Source organism: Schistocerca serialis, chromosome 7 (genome assembly GCF_023864345.2).
Source record: "Schistocerca serialis cubense isolate TAMUIC-IGC-003099 chromosome 7, iqSchSeri2.2, whole genome shotgun sequence".
Lineage (NCBI taxonomy): Eukaryota > Metazoa > Arthropoda > Insecta > Orthoptera > Acrididae > Schistocerca > Schistocerca serialis.
This window is the reverse complement of record NC_064644.1, coordinates 137,475,445-137,494,343: the sequence shown is the minus strand read 5'-3', so window position 1 is coordinate 137,494,343 and position 18,899 is coordinate 137,475,445. Positions and strand designations below refer to the sequence as shown.

General features: G+C 39.0%; 1 protein-coding gene across 1 annotated transcript in view; it reads left to right on the top strand.

The window, feature by feature from the left end:
- The window catches only part of LOC126412933 (ATP-dependent translocase ABCB1-like), a 125,180-nt gene extending 112,240 nt beyond the window's left edge, over nt 1-12,940 (top strand). Inside the window, exons 18-20 of the mRNA XM_050082822.1 lie at nt 3,317-3,523; nt 6,583-6,729; nt 12,740-12,940. Of these exons, the coding sequence (XP_049938779.1) occupies nt 3,317-3,523; nt 6,583-6,729; nt 12,740-12,940 (555 nt within the window). The remainder of the gene's footprint in view (nt 1-3,316; nt 3,524-6,582; nt 6,730-12,739) is intronic.
- The last annotated feature ends 5,959 nt before the right edge of the window (nt 12,941-18,899 follow it).

Below are 18,899 nucleotides of genomic sequence, written 5' to 3'. Positions count from 1 at the left end.
AAACTAGTAGCGAAGTGAATGTAAAATCTTATGTACAGCTGGAGGAATTTCATTTTTAATGAAAACGAATATAAATTGTTCAATGTTCCAAGGAATACATAGAGGGTTTGCATAAAACAAACAACCTTGAACATAATATTACGGAAACAGGAAAGGAACTGTATCAGTATAAGACAGGAGATATTATGTGAGATTAGCTTAATGGATCTATGATGAAATAGTACCTTAGCATCCGTATAATAATGTAATGGAATTACATACTGTTTAATAAAAAATTGTAACTTAAAATAAAACTATCGAAACAAATCTCATGGACTAGAGGATATTCCCTTAGAACCATCGATGTCCATGGAAGAGTGAGCCGTGACAAAACTGTTCTCCCTCCTAGGCGTCATATATCAGCCAGGTAAAGTATCGTCAGAATTTCAAAAGAATTTGATAATTCCTATTCCAAAGAAACACGTGTGAATATTACCGGACCATCAGTTTACTACGTCATGGAAACAAAATATTGACTCATATTATTTACAAATGAATGGGAAAACTGGTAGAAGACGACCTTGGGAAAGAGAAGTTTGGTTTTCGGGGGAAAATTGTAACTGTCGAATGCGTACTGACTCTACGACATTACGCATCTTAAAAGATAGACCGAAGAAATGGCAATCTGCGTCCAAACCATTTGCAAATAAAGAGAATATTTTTGACAATGTTGACTGTAATACAAGGTCTGAAATTTTAAAGGCAGTCAGGATAAAATATACGGAACAAGAAATGTGTCTGCAATTTGTTCATAAACGAGACTGCAGTTATAAGAGTCGAAGAGCATGAAAGGGAAGCAGTATTTGGGAATGAAGTGAGACAGGACTGTAACCTCTTCTTAATGTTGTTCACCTGCCGACTGAACAGGGAGTAAAGGAAACCATTGCGAAATCTGGAAAGGGAACTAAACTTCAGGGAAAACAAATAAAAAATTTGGGGATTTATCACAAGATTATAATTTTATCAGAGATGACAACGAACTTCAAATGACAGCTGCACCGAATGGGTAGTATCTTGAAATGTAGTTATAAGATGAATATCAACAGAAGTGAAAGAAGGGTAATGGAAACTTGCTGAATTAAATAAGATGATGCTCAAAGAATTAAGTTAAGAAAAGAGACACTGAATGCAGTCCGTAACTTTCGCCACTAGGGCAGGAATGTAACTGATGCTCGCAAAAATAGAGAGGATTTAAAGTGCAGACTGATAATATCATCCGTTTCATGAATTGAGAAATTTGTTAACATAGAAAATAAATTTAATGTAGGAAGTCGTTCCCGAAGGCGAGCCTATTTGTATGGAGAATAGCTTTGTACGCAACTGAAATGCTGACGATAATCAGTTCGAACAAGAAGAGAATACAAGATTTAGAAATGTGAAACTGCTGAAGTACTTAGCATATTACTTGAGCAGATCTAATAACTACAGAGATGGTACTCAGTCTTACTGGGGGCAAAAGAAATTTATGGAACAAATTGTTTTAATTAAGGGACAAGTTGATGGGGTAATCGTGAAACATCAAGGCATCGTCAGTTTCGTAATGAAAGGAAGACTGAGGTGTAATATTTGTAGAGGAACACAGATCTTTAATTTGATTGTAGGCTACAGTAATTATCCATAAATGAACAGGTTAGCACAGGACTAGCTTGGAGATCTGCATCACATCAGTCATGGATTGAAGGCCACAATTACAGTGCAGATGAAGCAATTGTTAAACTATTGTATATTGACAGTAACAATCAAAGACTGTTCAAGTCGCACGCAGAATACAGACACAAAGTCCATAGGTAATCAGCATCGCAACTGATAAGTCTTGGTGACGATATCGATATTGGCTCTACGTGTATCAAAAGTAACAACGCAATCATTCACATACTTTTGCAGACGTTCAGTGTAAGTTGTGAACCATCAAAAGTTGATAAGAGCAAAGAGAAAGTATATACTTGGTTTTGCCATTATGATCTATTCGGAAATAAATTATCTTCTCATGGAAGCCAGCTTGGTTTCGGAAAACATCTACCATGGGAAACTCACGCTATGCAAACACGATATCAGAGCTTCGAATATTCTAAACAATGTTAATTTATTATTTCTACATTTTCAAAAAACTTTCGATTCAGTACAAGTTTGACGTTCTCTAAAGGAACCATGCTCAGGAAGAATACTCCTATGGGATATGAAGCCAGTTTTATAACCGGATCCAAACCATCTAGATTGGCATTAGGTAAACGTTATTCGTAATGGAGACAGAGAAGTAATACCTGCTGTGAAGCTGAGGAGCGTAATAGGATGGTTGGTGTGTGTGGCATTCATTAACATCTTACTGGATATTGTTAGTTGCCATCCCAGGTTTTTTGTAGCGGAAATTCTACCCTATAAAAATTGCAGTAGTATCTAGTTACACCTTTGTATGGCGTAAGGAGTGGCAACTGGCTCTTAATGTAGTGCAATGCAAGGTTGGGTAGTATACGAAACGTGAAACGGAGGTGTCCTTTGGTGAAAGATTAGTGACAACTATAGTGATAGCACCATACATACATATGAGCTGTGAGGTGGTACAAACAAATAGACTGAATTATAGATATAGCAAATGGAAGACTAAGATTGATTGGTCGGGCACCAGTAAGGTGCAACACTTCTAAAACAATAAAATAAAGTAAAACACATAATACCTCAGAAACCAAAACTTAATACGGCCTTAATTTATGATATCCACAACCGTTCGTACTGAGAAGAGAAATGGAATTCGTAAAAAGTAGAGCAGTGCAAATGGTAAGAAGTCTGGTTTGCTAAGATGATAACGTATCATAAATGTTGAAAATTCATAACTTTCAAACACTTTACGAATGCGCATCTCTAGCGAAATAACTCACAAAAGTTCAGGAACTGTGTTCCACGCAGAAACATCATGTATTCTTTCAAACTTTTGTATTCATAGGTCGCAGAGCATGTCAGTTAAAATTCCATACAAAACACCTCCCACAGAGTCGTCCTACATCTAATTATCTTCACGCTCCGCATGTGAAAGGAACGAAAAGAAAGATTAACGCGACAATAAACTACGTGTAGCGTCTTCGATGCATCTCACAATGGTTCGTAGAGTACAGATTTACATGTACGGAACAAAATCTATTCTTATATTGAACACTGGTAATTTAAGGGTCTCCGCTGACCAATCTTACTTTCATGTGAATTAACGACCAGTAACAATTATCCAAGTAACTGTATTCGTAAGCATGGGTAATATTGATATAAGAGCGTGTTCTTCTGTTGACAGTCTGTGGACGGCCGAAACGTGTCCAAGGTAAAAATGGCGAACCTGCGGGATCAGATGGGCATCGTCTCGCAGGAGCCGGTGCTGTTCGATAGGACCATCGCTGAGAACATCGCATATGGCGACAACGAGAGGCATGTTCCCATGGCCGAGATCATCGAAGCCGCCAAGAAGTCCAATATACACAACTTCATCTCCTCTCTGCCGCAGGTATGAGAAAACTGCACTGGTCACTGTTGTTGTGTAGGAAAATTTTGAGACCTGGTACTGGGAGAAGAATTTAGTCGTGCAGAAATTCATTAGCATCTCTTCTGAGAATCGTAACCGAAATCAGGAATAAAGGTTAACAATTATTGTTGTATTGGAATCTTCATGCATCTGGGTAAGAAGATAAATCTAATGGGTGCGTATGAACTATATCTATGAACAGAAGAGGAAGCGTATACCGTCAGTTTTCACTAAAACTAAACCTGAACCGACGTTAGAAATTATGCGTTTCAGTGAACGCCATCTAAAAAAATGCAAAACTTAAATAATGATAATAACTCAATATACCTTATACTCTTACTAAAAAAAGAGAAACAGCCAAAAAAAAGAATATTGATTCAGAGAGAGACATATATGAAAAAGAAATGACTGCTCTACATAAAACTTAGAAGCCAAAGTACCTTAAACTGTCGACTTAATTGACATCACAAAATCATTTTTGATGCGATATCCTATTTACATAAGTAAGAAAGTGTGGTACGTGAGAATATTACAGAAGTGTTGATATTCAGTAAAGCATTTTCCAGTATTTGTTTTCGGATTGTTAATGATTACATTTGTAATTTTATCTGTACCGTACTTGAGTAGCAGCTAGCCTTTGTACATTGATCAAAGTAATTTGATTGGTAGAATGTGATGTGAACATTTTCGTGCAAACAGACCTTAGTTACCACAAATTATCTGTGTTTTTCTCTCCATTCATGAATACTGTTAGCCACGTAATGTGAATGTGTAATAACCTTTACAGTGTGTACGATTAATTGGAAAAATAAACTGGAGACAGCAAAACCGACAGGCAGGTCGTGAAAAGAACCGTAACTGACTACTGACTTTTCTCACTCTATGATATTCTTAGCTAGTTTATTTTTAAATCAGCCGAGACGATAAGTCTACTTTCTCGAAAAACATTCTGGTTAGTGGTGTGTTAGCTAGTTGCTCAAATCTATCTCCATTTTTTAATAATTCATTGTGTTACAATTACACAGAACGCTTTGACACTGTGGGTCGTCTTTATAATTTTGTGCAAGCCATGGTCGACCAGGCGCTGGATTAGGGTAGATCGCCCGTAATACTGTGACAAATGGAATTCGCCATTTCTTCCACTTGTTCTTCGCGACCCTTTTGTCCGTTATTTATATTACTTTTCAACATTCCTTTCTTTGCTACCATTACTGGTGTATGAACTAAACGTCTCCGCCACCTCGTTTTGCCAGTACTACCCAATTGTTCCTTGCTTTCCGGCAGATTGAATACGACGTATATACGCTGTGTCATTTTAGCTTTTTCCTCTGCGTTATCACTAGAGTTCTATAATTTCCTTCACTTCGTGGATTACTAAATATACGAATGACTGGTGTCTGTTCTTTCGGACCTGCTTGAAAGAATACACACCATATAATTTATTCACCTCGATGGGCAATGAGTGCACAACCTTCACTGCTGATGCACGTTTACGTTCGACATCCAGGGGGAATCAAAATATTTTGAGCATGGAGGGGGTCGCGGATTGGTCGCGGTAGGTGGGAATGTCGATCAGCAGGGAGCGTACCGAGATAGTCCGTGCAGTTGCGATAAACACTGTGTCCGCCACTGTCTAGAAAGCAAAAGACCACGGGTTCGAGTCTCTGTCTAGCAGGCATTTTGAATCATCACCGTTGAATTCACATAAAGTTCCGATGCAGCTGATCTGACCAGTCCCTTCTATTTCCTTTCCTTTCTTCCGCCCCCCCCCCCCCCATTCCCCTCCACCAACAGTTTCTGTGATGTTGCTAAATAATTGTACAAGGTAAAAATGGTAGTGATTATATTCCCTTCACCCTTCGTAACGCAAGATCTGTCTAGTGAAATTTATGGAATAAGCATTAGGCCGTAGTCTAAGGCTAATTTCTGTGCTAGAGACGTCCATAAATACTCAGGTAGCAGTTTAAACTGAAACAAGCACAGCAAAACGAACAGTTCATATGTATCCAAACAGCGGAAACACCGTGACGTCATGAGATCGCTGCCGAAGATCGCGCAGTCGCGACGACTTGTTGCGCAGCTTGTAAAGTGGAAGAGTTGGCGCCGTTTGCTAACACACACATCTTGTCTAAATAAGAGATAGGTTCGCTCCAGGAGTGGATGCTAGGAATAGGTGCTTGCTGAGACAGGGAGCAAAGTGATGATAAGCACACCGCCGGCCGCTGTGGCCGAGCGGTTTTAGTCGCTTCAGTCCGGAACCGCGCGATTACTACAGTCGCAGGTTCGAATCCTGCCTCGGGTATGGATGTGCGTGATATTCTTAGGTTACTTATGTTTCAGTAGTTATAAGTTCTAGGGGACTGATAGATGTTAAGACCCATGGTGCTCAGAGCCATCTGAACTATTTGATAAGCACACCTAAGATGTTATTAACTGTGATTTACTCAGCTCCAGTTCAGAAAGTCCATTTGTATACCAGCAATTCCTTCATACACGCAAATTCGGCGTAGATAATACACAGAGAGGTGAGGCTAAATATTAGGCCTCGAATGCACGCAGTGAACTCCGCTATCGGTCTGGGCAGGCGTGAATGTGGCATCCTTTTACGCACCACATGAGTTACTGCCAACCTCTTGACGCTGAATGACTTGCGTGTTGTCGACAGCGTACGACACCATACTCAATCTCTCTTCTATTTACTTAAATTGCTTTTGTGCTTTGGAGTTTATGTGGCCTTTCTGTATTCCCGTTATAGTAATCGTTGGATCTTGATAAAACCACAGCATCGGATAACGAATTTGGTGGTTCTACGATCCCTGTACCTTTCCTTAGAGTGATTTCTGAGAATTTATAATCTCCAATGATCTATCCAGCATTTGGAAACGTTAGGCACGGAGGTGAGGATGTTTGGTTTTTCTACTTTCATCCGACTGTTAAGGGTGTTGCAGGCTACTTGTGTCAGTAATGTGAGCGGTTGACCACTAAGCTGAAAGCCATGCGTGGCAACACTGCTGTTCCAAGCGATCGCTGTCTGTCCACAGGGCTACGAAACCCGCATGGGGGAGAAGGGCACGCAGCTGTCCGGAGGGCAGAAGCAGCGCGTGGCCATTGCGAGGGCGCTCGTCCGCAACCCGCGGATCCTGCTGCTCGACGAGGCCACTTCGGCGCTCGATGCTGAGAGCGAGAAGGTGAGTGGCGTCGGCATCTGATTAGCTGATTATCTCAGCGCTACACCTGTCGTATCGGGGCAGCATTTGGCCTTAAGGCAGTGCATACCAGCTTTGATTAGAGCCTGTCGGTATTACTACAGGCGACAAGAAAAGAACTCTCTGCCTGAATAAAAAAATTACATGATAACTGACAACCTCAGCTGCCGACAGGTGTTGTTGTTATACCTCGATGTGGACAGCTGAAAATGTGTGCCCCGACCGGGACTCGAACCTGGGATCTCCTGCTTACATGGCAGACGCTCTATCCATCTGAGCCACCGAGGACACAGACGAATAGCACGACTGCAGGGACTTATCCCTTGCACGCTTCCCGTGAGACTCACATTCCCAACTGTCCGTAATTCTACCTATGTATTGTACCTTACAGACATTTGCCCACCCACTCATTACTCGCTCACGCTTTGGCGATTCCCGCAAGAGTTTGGGCAACCTGTGCGCATTCGCACAGACGAAGGTCAATGGCTGGGTAGCCTTTTAACTATATATATGAATACAGTAACTTGTTCTCGAAAGAACAGTTACTGTTGATGACATCTGACATTACTGTTGATGTTATCAACAGTAACTGTTCTTTCGAGAACAAGTTACTGTATTCATATATATAGTTAAAAGGTTACCCAGCCATTGACCTTCGTCTGTGCGAATGCGCACAGGTTGCCCAAACTCTTACGGGAATCCCCAAAGCGTGCGCGAGTAATGAGTGGGTGGGCAAATGTCTGTAAGGTACAATACATAGGTAGAATTGTGGACAGTTGGGAATGTGAGTCTCACGGGAAGTGTGCAAGGGATAAGTCCCTGCAGTCGCGCTATTCGTCTGTGTCCTCGGTGGCTCAGATGGATAGAGCGTCTGCCATGTAAGCAGGAGATCACGGGTTCGAGTCCCGGTCGGGGCACACATTTTCAGCTGTCCACATCGAGGTATAACAACAACACCTGTCGGCAGTTGAGGTTGTTAGTTAGTCATCATTTATTCCGGGGAAAAGCTGCACGGTCATCAACAGTAACTGCTCTTCCGAGAACAAGTTACTGTATTCATATATATAATAAAATTACATATGCAGCCGATTCGACGATCATTGCTAAAGTGCTCTTATTGCGTGGTTACTTGTTGTATACGTCTGCAATGAGTCACACAATTTTTAACTTCTTCACTTCAGTTTCCCCTTCCACTGTTTAACGTGCTCGACAGCTCGTTTTCATTGCACTAAATTCACGTTACTACTGTAAGCTCCTTTTAGTAGTTGGTACTTCATTCGGCGCTAGGTTCGGTGGGAAGCTACATTTTCAAGTCGGTGTTAACATACATTGTAAGCAATATATCTTGGTGGTAAAATGTCATATCCAAGAATAGTGTTAACTCGAATAAGACGCATTACATGTTAACCTATCCTTCCAAGATGTTTTTATTATAATTCACAATTAAATGGACTTTAAATAACTATTTGCCACCGAAACTAGTCACCAATTACGTGTTACTCACCAAAAGCAGATTATGGTGGTAATGTGAGAGCCCTTAATATTTTATGAATAAGACATTCTTCATTACTAAGCAAAATATTTTTGCTGGTTATGATATTTCGGCATGTGTCATCATCAGATAAGAGTAATTAACGTGGATGGAAGATGAATTGTGAAAAGGTATTGTTATGTAACATCAGAGTCCTGAAATTTTAATAGTTACAAAATATTTTAGAAAGTTTACTCATCAAAACCTACCTTGCGAGACAAGGTTCAACATCAAAATTAAAATCTATACCTACTCAGAGCTTAAGTTAATAACCGGTTCAAAAATTAAAATCTATACCTACTCAGGGCTTAAGTTAATAACCGGTTCAAAAATTATACGGAGATGTACCTTCTAGTTGACTGGTGGCGTTAGTATGTAGAGCGTCTCCTTCAAAATTTTGCTTTCATTTTATTATCATTCCATTTTCTCCTTACACTTCTAATTATAAAGAGACGGACACATCTTGCAAATATATACGGTCAAATTATAAAACATGTTTTAAGTGAGTATGATAGCACACTCATGACATTAACTTTTTAGATGGAAGTCACCTCAACTGCTAAAAATTGTTCTAAGCGCCAAATGAAATCCTGTAATTATTCATAGTGGATGTGGACCCATTCTGCACGAAACAAATTAACATCTGTGTAACAGTTACACGAAACGCCAGTATTAAATGCATGTAGCATTAAGAGAAGGTTGTGATTATAAAAGCAGTACTTGCTGCTATAATTATACATGTTTAAAACCCAAAAACAGTGTCTTATGAACTAATATTTCATCAGCCATACAATAAAATTCGTAGACTCATAAGATATATAACACGGCTCTATCTGCGTTTATACCCTGAGAGAGGCCACTGAAATATGACAGAAAGTTACTTGTTTTATTTTGTTTATTCTTCATCGTCATCATTCATCCCCGTTACGGTCGGAGGAAGGCAACGGCAAACCACCTCCATTAGGACCTTGCCTAGTACGGTGGTGCTGGTCTCCCTTATAGTTCCCCTAAGCTCTGTCACGAAGCATGAGACTTCATTCCCACATCCACATTCTATATACGTATAACCAAATAGAATTTAAGTAAACTGTTGTTAATCCTGAAAATCCTCGTGGTTAAATAATATTCCATATCATGTGTCATTGGTAACGCAATAAAGACAATTGAAACAGCAGTGTATTAAGATCATAACGCTGCCTATATGAATGACAGAAATATTATTGTGAATTCCGATAGGCAAAGTTCTTTGTGACAGCATTCTTGACAGTAGCAAATGATGGGAAAAAATTCAAATTTGTAATCTGTAAGGATGCTGTAGAGTACTAAGTAGTTGTAATACAACATACATTTCTAAATGGTTGAAGTTGAATGCTCCCCCCCCCCCCCCCATGAACCATGGACATTGCCTTTTGTGGGGAGGCTTGCTTGCCTCAGCGAGACAGATAGCCTTACTGTAGCCACAACGGAGGGGAACCTGTTGAGAGGCCAGACAAACGTGTGGTTTCTGAAAAGGGGCTGCAGCCTTTTCAGTAGTTGAAGGGGCAAGAGTCTAAATGATTGACTGATATGGCCTTCTAACATTAACCATAACTGCCTTGCTGTGATGGTACTGCGAACGGCTGAAAGGAAATGGAAACTACATCAGTAATATTTCCCCAGGACACGCAGCTGTACTGTATGGTTAAATGATGAAGGCGTCCGCTTGGGTAAAATATTCCGGAGATAAAATAGTCCCCCATTTGTATCTCCGGTCGGAAAGTACTCAGGAGGACATCGTTACCAAGAGAAACGAAACTGGCGTTCTACGGACCGGAGCGTGGAATGACAGATCCCTTAATCAAGCAGGTAGATTAGAAAATTTAAAAAGGGAAATGGATAGGTTAAAGTTAGATGGAGAGGAAATCACTGAAGTTCTATGGCAGGAGCGACAAGTCTTCTGGTCAGGGGTATACAAGTTTCTAACTACAAAATCAAATAGATTTAATGCAGCAGTAACTTTAATAATTAATAAAAAATATTAGAGCGCGGGTAAGCTACTACGAACAGCATAGTGAACCCATTACTGTAGCAAAGATAGACAAGAAGCCCACACTTACCACAGACGTACAAGTTTATATGCCAACTAGCTCCAACTTGCGAAGAGATTGAAGAAATGTATGATGAAATAAAAGAAATTATTCAGATGGTGAAGGGACTCTGACCACAATCAATTGGTTATGAATTGCGGATTATAACTGAAGAAACTCCAAAAAGGGGGCAAAGTAAAGAGATTCGACCTGGATTGGATAAGCTGAAAGAGCATAAGCTGAAAGGGCCAGAGTTTGTAGATAATTTAAGACAGAGAGTTAGGTAACGATTGACAAGAACGGAGGAAAGAAATACAGTAGAAGAAGAATGGTTAGATTTGAAAGATGAAATAGTGAAGGCAGCAGAGAACCAAGTAGGTAAAAAGACGAAAGCTAGTAGAAATCCTTGAGTAAAAGAAGATATATTTAATTTAATTGATGAAAAGAGAAAATATAAAAATGCTGTAAATGAAGCAGGGAAAAAGGAAAACAAACATCTTAAAAATAAGATCGACAGGAAGTGCAAAATGGCTAAGCAGGGACGGCTAGAGGACAAATGTAAAGATGTAGAGGCATACATCACTAGGGGTAAGATAGATACTGCCAACAGGAAACTTAAAGAGACCTTTGAAGAAAAGAGAACCACTTGTATCAATATCAAGAACTCAGATGGAGAAAAAATTCTAAGCAAAGAAGGGAAAGCAGAAAGGTGAAAGAGTATGTAGAGGGTCTATAAAAAACTATCAGTTTCATAAGCCATAGCTTTAGAATACCAATTCGAATCTGTACAGATGAATGGAAATACCTCGAGGAAGATCAGATTCGATTCCGTAGAAATGTTGGATCATGTGAGGCAATACAGACCCTACGACTTATCTTAGAAGACAGATTAAGGAAACGCAAACCTACGTTTCTAGCATTTGTAGACTTTGAGAATGTATTTGACAATGTTTACTGGATTACTCTCTTTTGAATTTTGAAGGTGGCAGGGCTAAAATACGGGGAGTGAAAGGCAATTTACAATTTTTACAAGAACCAGATAGCAGTTATAAGACTCGGGGGGCTTGAAAGGGAAGCAGTGGTTGTGAAGGGACTGAGAGAGGGTTGTAGCCTTTCCTCGATATTATTCAATCAGTATTTTCAGCAAGCAGTAAATGAAGCAAGAGATAAATTTGGAGTTGGAATTAAAATCCATGGAGAAGAAATAAAATCTTTGAGGTTTACCGATGACTCTGTAATTCTGACAGTAACAGCCAAGGACCTGGAAGAGCAGTTGAATGGAATGCACAGTGCTTGAAAGGAGAATATAGGATGAATATCAACAAAAGCAAAACGACGATAAAGGAATGTAGCCGAATTAAATCAGAGATGTTGAGGGAAATAGATTAGGAAATGAGACACTTAAAGTAGTAGATGAGTTTTCCTATTTGGGGAGCCAAATAACTGATGATGGTCAACGTAGAGAGGATATAAAATGTAGAACACCAATGGCAAGGAAAATGTTTCTGAAGAAGAGAAATTTGTTGACATAGATATTTAAGTGTCAGGAAGTCTTTTCTGAAAGTATTTGTATAGAGTGTAACCATGTATGGATTTGAAACATGGATGATAAATAGTTTAGAGAAGAAGAGAATAGAAGCTTTCGAAATGTGATGCTGCTGAAGAATCCTGAAGATTAGATGGGTAGATCATGTAACTGATGAGGAGGTACTGAATAGAATTGGGGAGAGGAGGAATTTGTGGCACAACTTGACTAGAAGAAAGGATCGATTGGTAGGACATGTTGTGAGGCATCAAGGGATCACGAATTTAGTACTGCAGGGCAGCTTGAAGGGTAAAAATCGTAGAGGAAGACCAAGATTTGTATACACTAAGCAGACTCAAAAGGATGTGGGTTGGAGTAGTTACTTGCAGATGAAGAAGTTTGTATGGGATGAAGTAGTATGGAGAGCTGTATCAAACCAGTCTTTTGGACTGAAATTCACAACAGCAACAACATGAGCTGTTCCACATATAATGAAAATCAGTTTCATCAGGAAATCACTGCTTAGTTCCATAACCACATTCATCTTAGTCTATCGGCATTTTTTCAAATCAGAGTTTTCAGTGATTTTGAATCTTAGACGTTACGCCTATGTTTTCACTTAGAATTGTCAGGAATTACCTTTGTACACGTAATATAACTTTGTACCCTCCTTTCCTGCAAAAAGACAAAAAATTGTCTTGTGTTATTTCGACCTCCCAACATAACCGCCAAGTTTGATCAATATCGTTAATTTACACCTTGGTATGTACCTTTATGAATGGAACCAAGCTTTGGACCAACGTGTTTCTCTTCATTTGCTACGTGGACCATAATTTGTAGATTACAAGTGTCGTTCTTCTGGCGGAACAGGTGGTGCAAGAGGCGCTGGACAAGGCGAAGGAAGGGCGCACCTGCATCACGATCGCGCACCGGCTGACGACCATCCAGGATGCTGACGTCATCTGCGTCATCAATGAAGGCCGCGTGGCTGAGTTGGGCAAGCACTCGGAGCTGCTACAGCGGCGAGGCATCTACCACAAACTGCACAGTCTGCAAGGAGGGCGGCGGTAGCCCGATGGGCCACCACGTCCCAGTCCGCTAACCCAGTGACAGCTGACGAGGAAGTTGGTCAAGAAGCCGTTCACTCCTCGGTCCCCTTCCAGATCACGGGAAACATCTGTTAATCCGTGTCGATAGCTTGCAATACATCCACTTCCACACGTCAACGTAATTTTCCCCTGACCCATTAACATTCTACTTTGCCTTTAATACGTACACAAATAAAATGTTCTTCTCTTTTAATCTTTCACTTTGTGTAGTCTGACACCATCCTTTTATCCAAACGTATTTCAATCATTCACACATATGTAGTAGTGGGACGTTATACCGTTATGCATTCAATGAGGGCAGTTTTTTCCATACTTCTCATCATGTACTGCATGTGGTGTTTTTGTGCCAAGTGTTTTCTCGAAATGACTTTCCTGTTATTTATTTATCTGATATTTATTGTATCTCTAATTTGATAACTATGTTTTTGTGTACCAATTTTTGTACAAATAAAATATTTATTGAAGTACAGTGCAATATTTAATTCCTTACATTTACAAAATCCTCCCTCCCACTTCATCCAATATACGTAATAATCGACTGCGATTATGTGTATTTGACTTGTCACGAACGCATCGATCTGAAGAAAATCAACTAAAACGATGTGGAAAAGCGTACAACTAATTCGAGATTAGAATCTGAGTAACCTTTCTGAAGACTAAGTGCAAAAATTGTTATTTATAAAGATCAAAATCGATTTGTTGGTTGAACCTATCATTAAGTAAAGTTCTATTTTAGTGAAATTACAATTACAAAATGACATACATAGGTCACCTATCATATAGCAGACAATCTATTTCCGAGAACTTATGGTTAAAGTCACACGTGAGTTCACAAAACAATCCCAGCAACACATTTATTGACGAGATCAGTAATCACATGCAAGGCAGTATCTTCTAGTATTCTGGGAAAAGACAATTGTTAACACTTGAACCGGCTGAACGGTCCAAATAACCGCATCACGTTTTAGAAACCGTATTTTGACTGCAGTTTTTGTCCAATTGCAATGAGCTTTAGTGACTTTTCCAAGTTAAAGATCAGAATCACCTGTAATACATACATTTATTTTTTGAATAATTGTTACGACGTTCTTAACTAGTGCACCTATAACCGCGAGAGCGGACATTTTGACCAAAGTAATGATTATTTTAATGAAAGGTCTTACAAAATGTCCTCTTTCCTCTGGTTGAGATTCAATCTGTTAACAATCAGTCTCCAAACAGCAATAACACGCATAATAATGAAACTCCCTCAATTTACTTATGTCCTTTGATTGTCTCTGCGTCTCCAGTCAAATTGTCATTCTTTAGCTCGTAGCAACATAGTTTTCATGGCTCGCACATCTCAGTCGCTTACCGATGCAGAATTGATTGCTCTCTTAAATGATATTCCAGACGATAAGTCTGAAGTAAAATGTGACCTAGATGCGGAAGACCTAAGAGAACTGGGAAAGTTACTGTCAAACAATCACTCAGGAAGCAGTGATTCAGATTATCTGAAAACGTTGTTGTTCAACCAGGTTAGAAATAATTATGAACTGCGTTATTTACATGTCAGAATTCAACTTTCGCATAAAATTCACGATTTAGGTGACAATTGCTCTGAGGGGACCCTTCTAATTGGAAATTTTCTATTGTTATATTACAGCAGCAGAAAATGTATCATGTAAAAGAAGATATCAGAAGGGACAGATCAACACATGCCTCCCAGGACTCTGTAATATGTTGCTGGGTACTGATTGATCACGGAGTGGTCTGTAGCAGAGTTTTGAAAGACCACATCTGGCAGATTGGCGAGTCGTAATATCGTGAGAAAGAATCCAGGACCTACATCATACTCAAAGTGGTATATTACTGGTGCCAGTGGAGTGAGTGCCGGGAGCCTGTCTACTGATGAACCAATACTGAAAGACATAAAACACTGTACGGAAACACAGGCAAAACACGTTCTAGGAAATAAATTGTGGAGTGTAATGTTGGAGACTCTGGAAGCTTTTACTGCTTTATTGTATGCTCGTGGTGTTATTGTAGCCAATAGCACTGGACTTAATGATCTGTGTGGTCTACAAAGTATGGCAAACCTTTCTTCAGTGATATTATGGGGAGAAACAGCTTAGGAGAAATTCTAAGATTTTTGCGCTTCGACGCTAGAAAAACAAGATCAGAACGTTTGAAGACAGATAAAGTCGCTTAACTATCAAAAGTTTCGAACTAATTTATTCAAAATTGCCATTTGACCTACATTCCAGGTGAAAATAAATCTGATTGCTAATGAAGAGCTTTTTGCAAGAACAACAACGTATCCATTCTCTTAGGATACGCCAAACGAACCTGATAAATTTGGTACAACATTTTGGCTTCATGTCGATGTTGACTCAAAGTTTCTGTGGAATGATTTCCCTTATTTAGGACAAGACGACCACAGATCACGTCACGAAACTCTTTCTGAAAGTGTAGTAATGAACTTGATGGACCTGTTTCAAAAGAAGGGGCGAAACGTGACTACGGATAATTTTCTTACAGCAGCGAAACTGGGTGAGAGGTTGAGAACTTATAGTACCAGCATTGTTGGAACAATCGTTCAATGAAGAAGAGGAATCCCTAATGCTAAGAAGGCAATGAAGGCTAGTCTTTACGACTCAGATCTCTTCAAACATGCCAATGGCACTCTTACTGTATAGCACAAGAATGTGCTTCTGTATAGCACTTTGTATTCAAAAGTTGAACTTAAAACTGGTCCAAAATAAAAGGAACAATGGATTTCTACAAAAATAAAGTTATGGTGTTGATGTGGTGGATCAAATGACAAGAAAACACATTGTTCCATTTGGTGCTCGCTGATTTCCAGTTCATGTATGTTATAATACTCTTGAATTGGCATCTATCATATTCAGGGAAGTAACAGGGATGAAGATCACTCATCAAAATTATATCCTGATGCTCGCAGAGGAGTTTCGTATGGGATACATGGCTCGAAAGGTAAGTTGGTGAAAACGGAAGCTGAACCTGGGAACTCTGTGGAAGGAAATAAAATGAGGAGACAATGAAGAAGTGAACGAATAAGACAAGTTATATCTGCAAAAAGTGCAAACGGTGAGTGTGTGGTTCTCGTTCAAAGGACATAACCATGGACGTGATATGTAGTTCCGGCTACAAAAGATATGTAATTCACATCATTGAGTGCAAGTAAACAGAAGAAAAAGTCAGGCAGTGTTTTACAAATGTGTTTTGGTATGTGGATTTGGCAAACATATTTCATGACCATAAGTGCACTACATAAGATATCACAGCAATTAATTTTATAATAATGTGTAGACAATAAATACGTCAGCTTCCTTACCAAAAGAATTTGAAATAAAACCTGTGTTCGTTAATCAGATAAAACGTTTCTAAAATTCTTGTTTGTAATAAATCAAACATTATTAAATTGGAGAAAAATTGAATAATTCATTTTATTTTAGATGTATAAACCTAAATTACTCCGGTAATGAGAACGAAAGTAATAATTTTCATGTAGCAGTCAAAATAACTGCATTGTCAGTTCTAGGTATACAATATGTTCCGCAGTTCTACTGTTAACTTAAAGTCATACTCAATATTTTACAGCAGTTTAATGTAATGATAAACCAAATGAAAACCGTGAGCATTATAGTGGTATGTCGAATGGTAAAAATTCATTCCATAACCTCACTACAATCGTCACTATTAGGAATTTCCTTAGAAAAACTTTTCCAAATACTTGAAATTCACTTCATTTAACGTTAATCGCTACAAAGCGATTGCAAAATCCCATGACAAAGTGTGAATAGGACATCCAAGAAATTTACAAATTAAATTAACCACAACTATATAAAATTAAGTAATATGCAGGAATAGATATAAAATTTGCTATAATTGGTCAGAATCAATTGTTTCAGCAGTTTTCATAGCGCTACCTCCAAAATTTGGTACATATTGTTGTTGCTCAAAATCTGGCTAATAGTTCACATTAACTGACATGACAACAATATGAACTTTAAAGAAAAAACGGTTTTTTACTTTCTGATATATTGGTTGTCCACAGTATTAACTACATTTATTCTTCACAACGTGGTATTGACAATATAGCATAGCACAACATATTAAAATAATAATGGTTTGGGTAGGTGATGACTGTGAAATTATGATTAAACTTCAGAAGCAAGTTATATTGTACAAATCACAAGTAACCTGGCAAGTCATTCACAAAACCTATAGCGGTAAGTGGTTCAGTCTTACAGCTTTGTCTGGGGCACAAAGTAATAAATCTACAGAACAGTGGATCGTATTTCATTATATCTCGTCGTAGAATGGAAATATTCCTTCCAATTGCTGTGGTCAAGCAGCACTCTTTCTTTTGTTACTCTTGAAGCGTTATTATAGCTAACCAATGTATTTTGGCGCTTGCAAATTACAGCGCCTCTCACAACCAAAAGGAGTTGCTGCTCACATACGTATCTGTATGTGCTGTACCAGCGCATCTCACACGTTTGCGTTGTTATCAGAGACTGTCTACACTCCAAAATATTTGTTTTCTACCACTCAGAAAATATCAGTGACTCAGTATAACACTAAGTCTTTGACACTGCCAGAGTGCCAGCTAAACACATATGGGAAAATCGTTTTTAACTTTTTCAGTTAATATATCATTTATAACAAACAGATTTCTCATATTTAGCCTGCAGTGTTTACAGAAATGAAAAATTCATGATGGGTAAATAAATTTAAAAAATATTACATTAATGAAACACAATAAAATCAAATATTCCAGAAGCAAGGCTGTGTTATAGTGACGTATAATGTGTTGTAGTTATTCTAGACCTAAAAGTTTCGGGCAGGATTCTACTTACAGGGTGAATCAGCAACGCGATAAAACAGAAACTTTTCCATCGTTTCGTATAGGGTCAGTCACCTGACTCGTTGCGAATGCAGCAAATGAGTTGGAAATCCCATTAATTGCTAATCCTTATGGGAACAGTTGTTGTTGAAATTATATCAAATAAATAGGATATATCATTAGTTACTAATCTCTTTGGGAACAGTAAGAGATCTAGACAGACGGATTTCCTCAATTACGAAATGTGAATTCGTTTGACTATCGATATGTTCCGGGAAAATAAGGAATACAGAAATACAAGTCACTGAGGAATGAAATAAATAGGAAGCGCAGGGAAGCTAAGACGAAATGGCTGCAGGAAAAATGTGAAGACATCGAAAAAGGTATGATTGTCGGAAGGACAGACTCAGCATACAGGAAAGTCAAAACAACCTTTGGTGACATTAAAAGCAACGGTGGTAACTTTAAGAGTGCAACGGGAATTCCACTGTTAAATGCAGAGGAGAGAGCAGATAGGTGGAAAGAATACATTGAAAGCCCCTATGAGGGTGAAGATTTGTCTGATGTGATAGAAGAAGAAACAAGAGTCGATATAGAAGAGATAGGGGACCCAGTATTAGAATCGGAATTTAAAAGAGCTTTGGAGGACTTACGGTCAAATAAGGCAGAAGGGATAGATAACATTCCATCAGAATTTCTAAAAGCATTGGGGGAAGTGGCAACAAAACGACTATTTACGTTGGTGAGTGAAATATATGAGTCTGGCGACATACCATCTGACTTTCGGAAAAGCATCATCCACACAATTCCGAAGACGGCAAGAGCTGACAAGTGTGAGAATTATCGCACAATCAGCTTAACAGCTCATGCATCGATGCTGCTTACAAGAATAATATACAGAAGAATGGAAAAGAAAATTGAGAATGCGCTAGGTGACGGTAAGTATGGCTTTAGGAAATGTAAAGGGACACGAGAGGCAATTATGACGTTACGGCTAATAATGGAAGCAAGGCTAAAGAAAAGTCAGGACACTTCCATAGGATTTGTCGACCTGGAAAAAGCGTTTGAC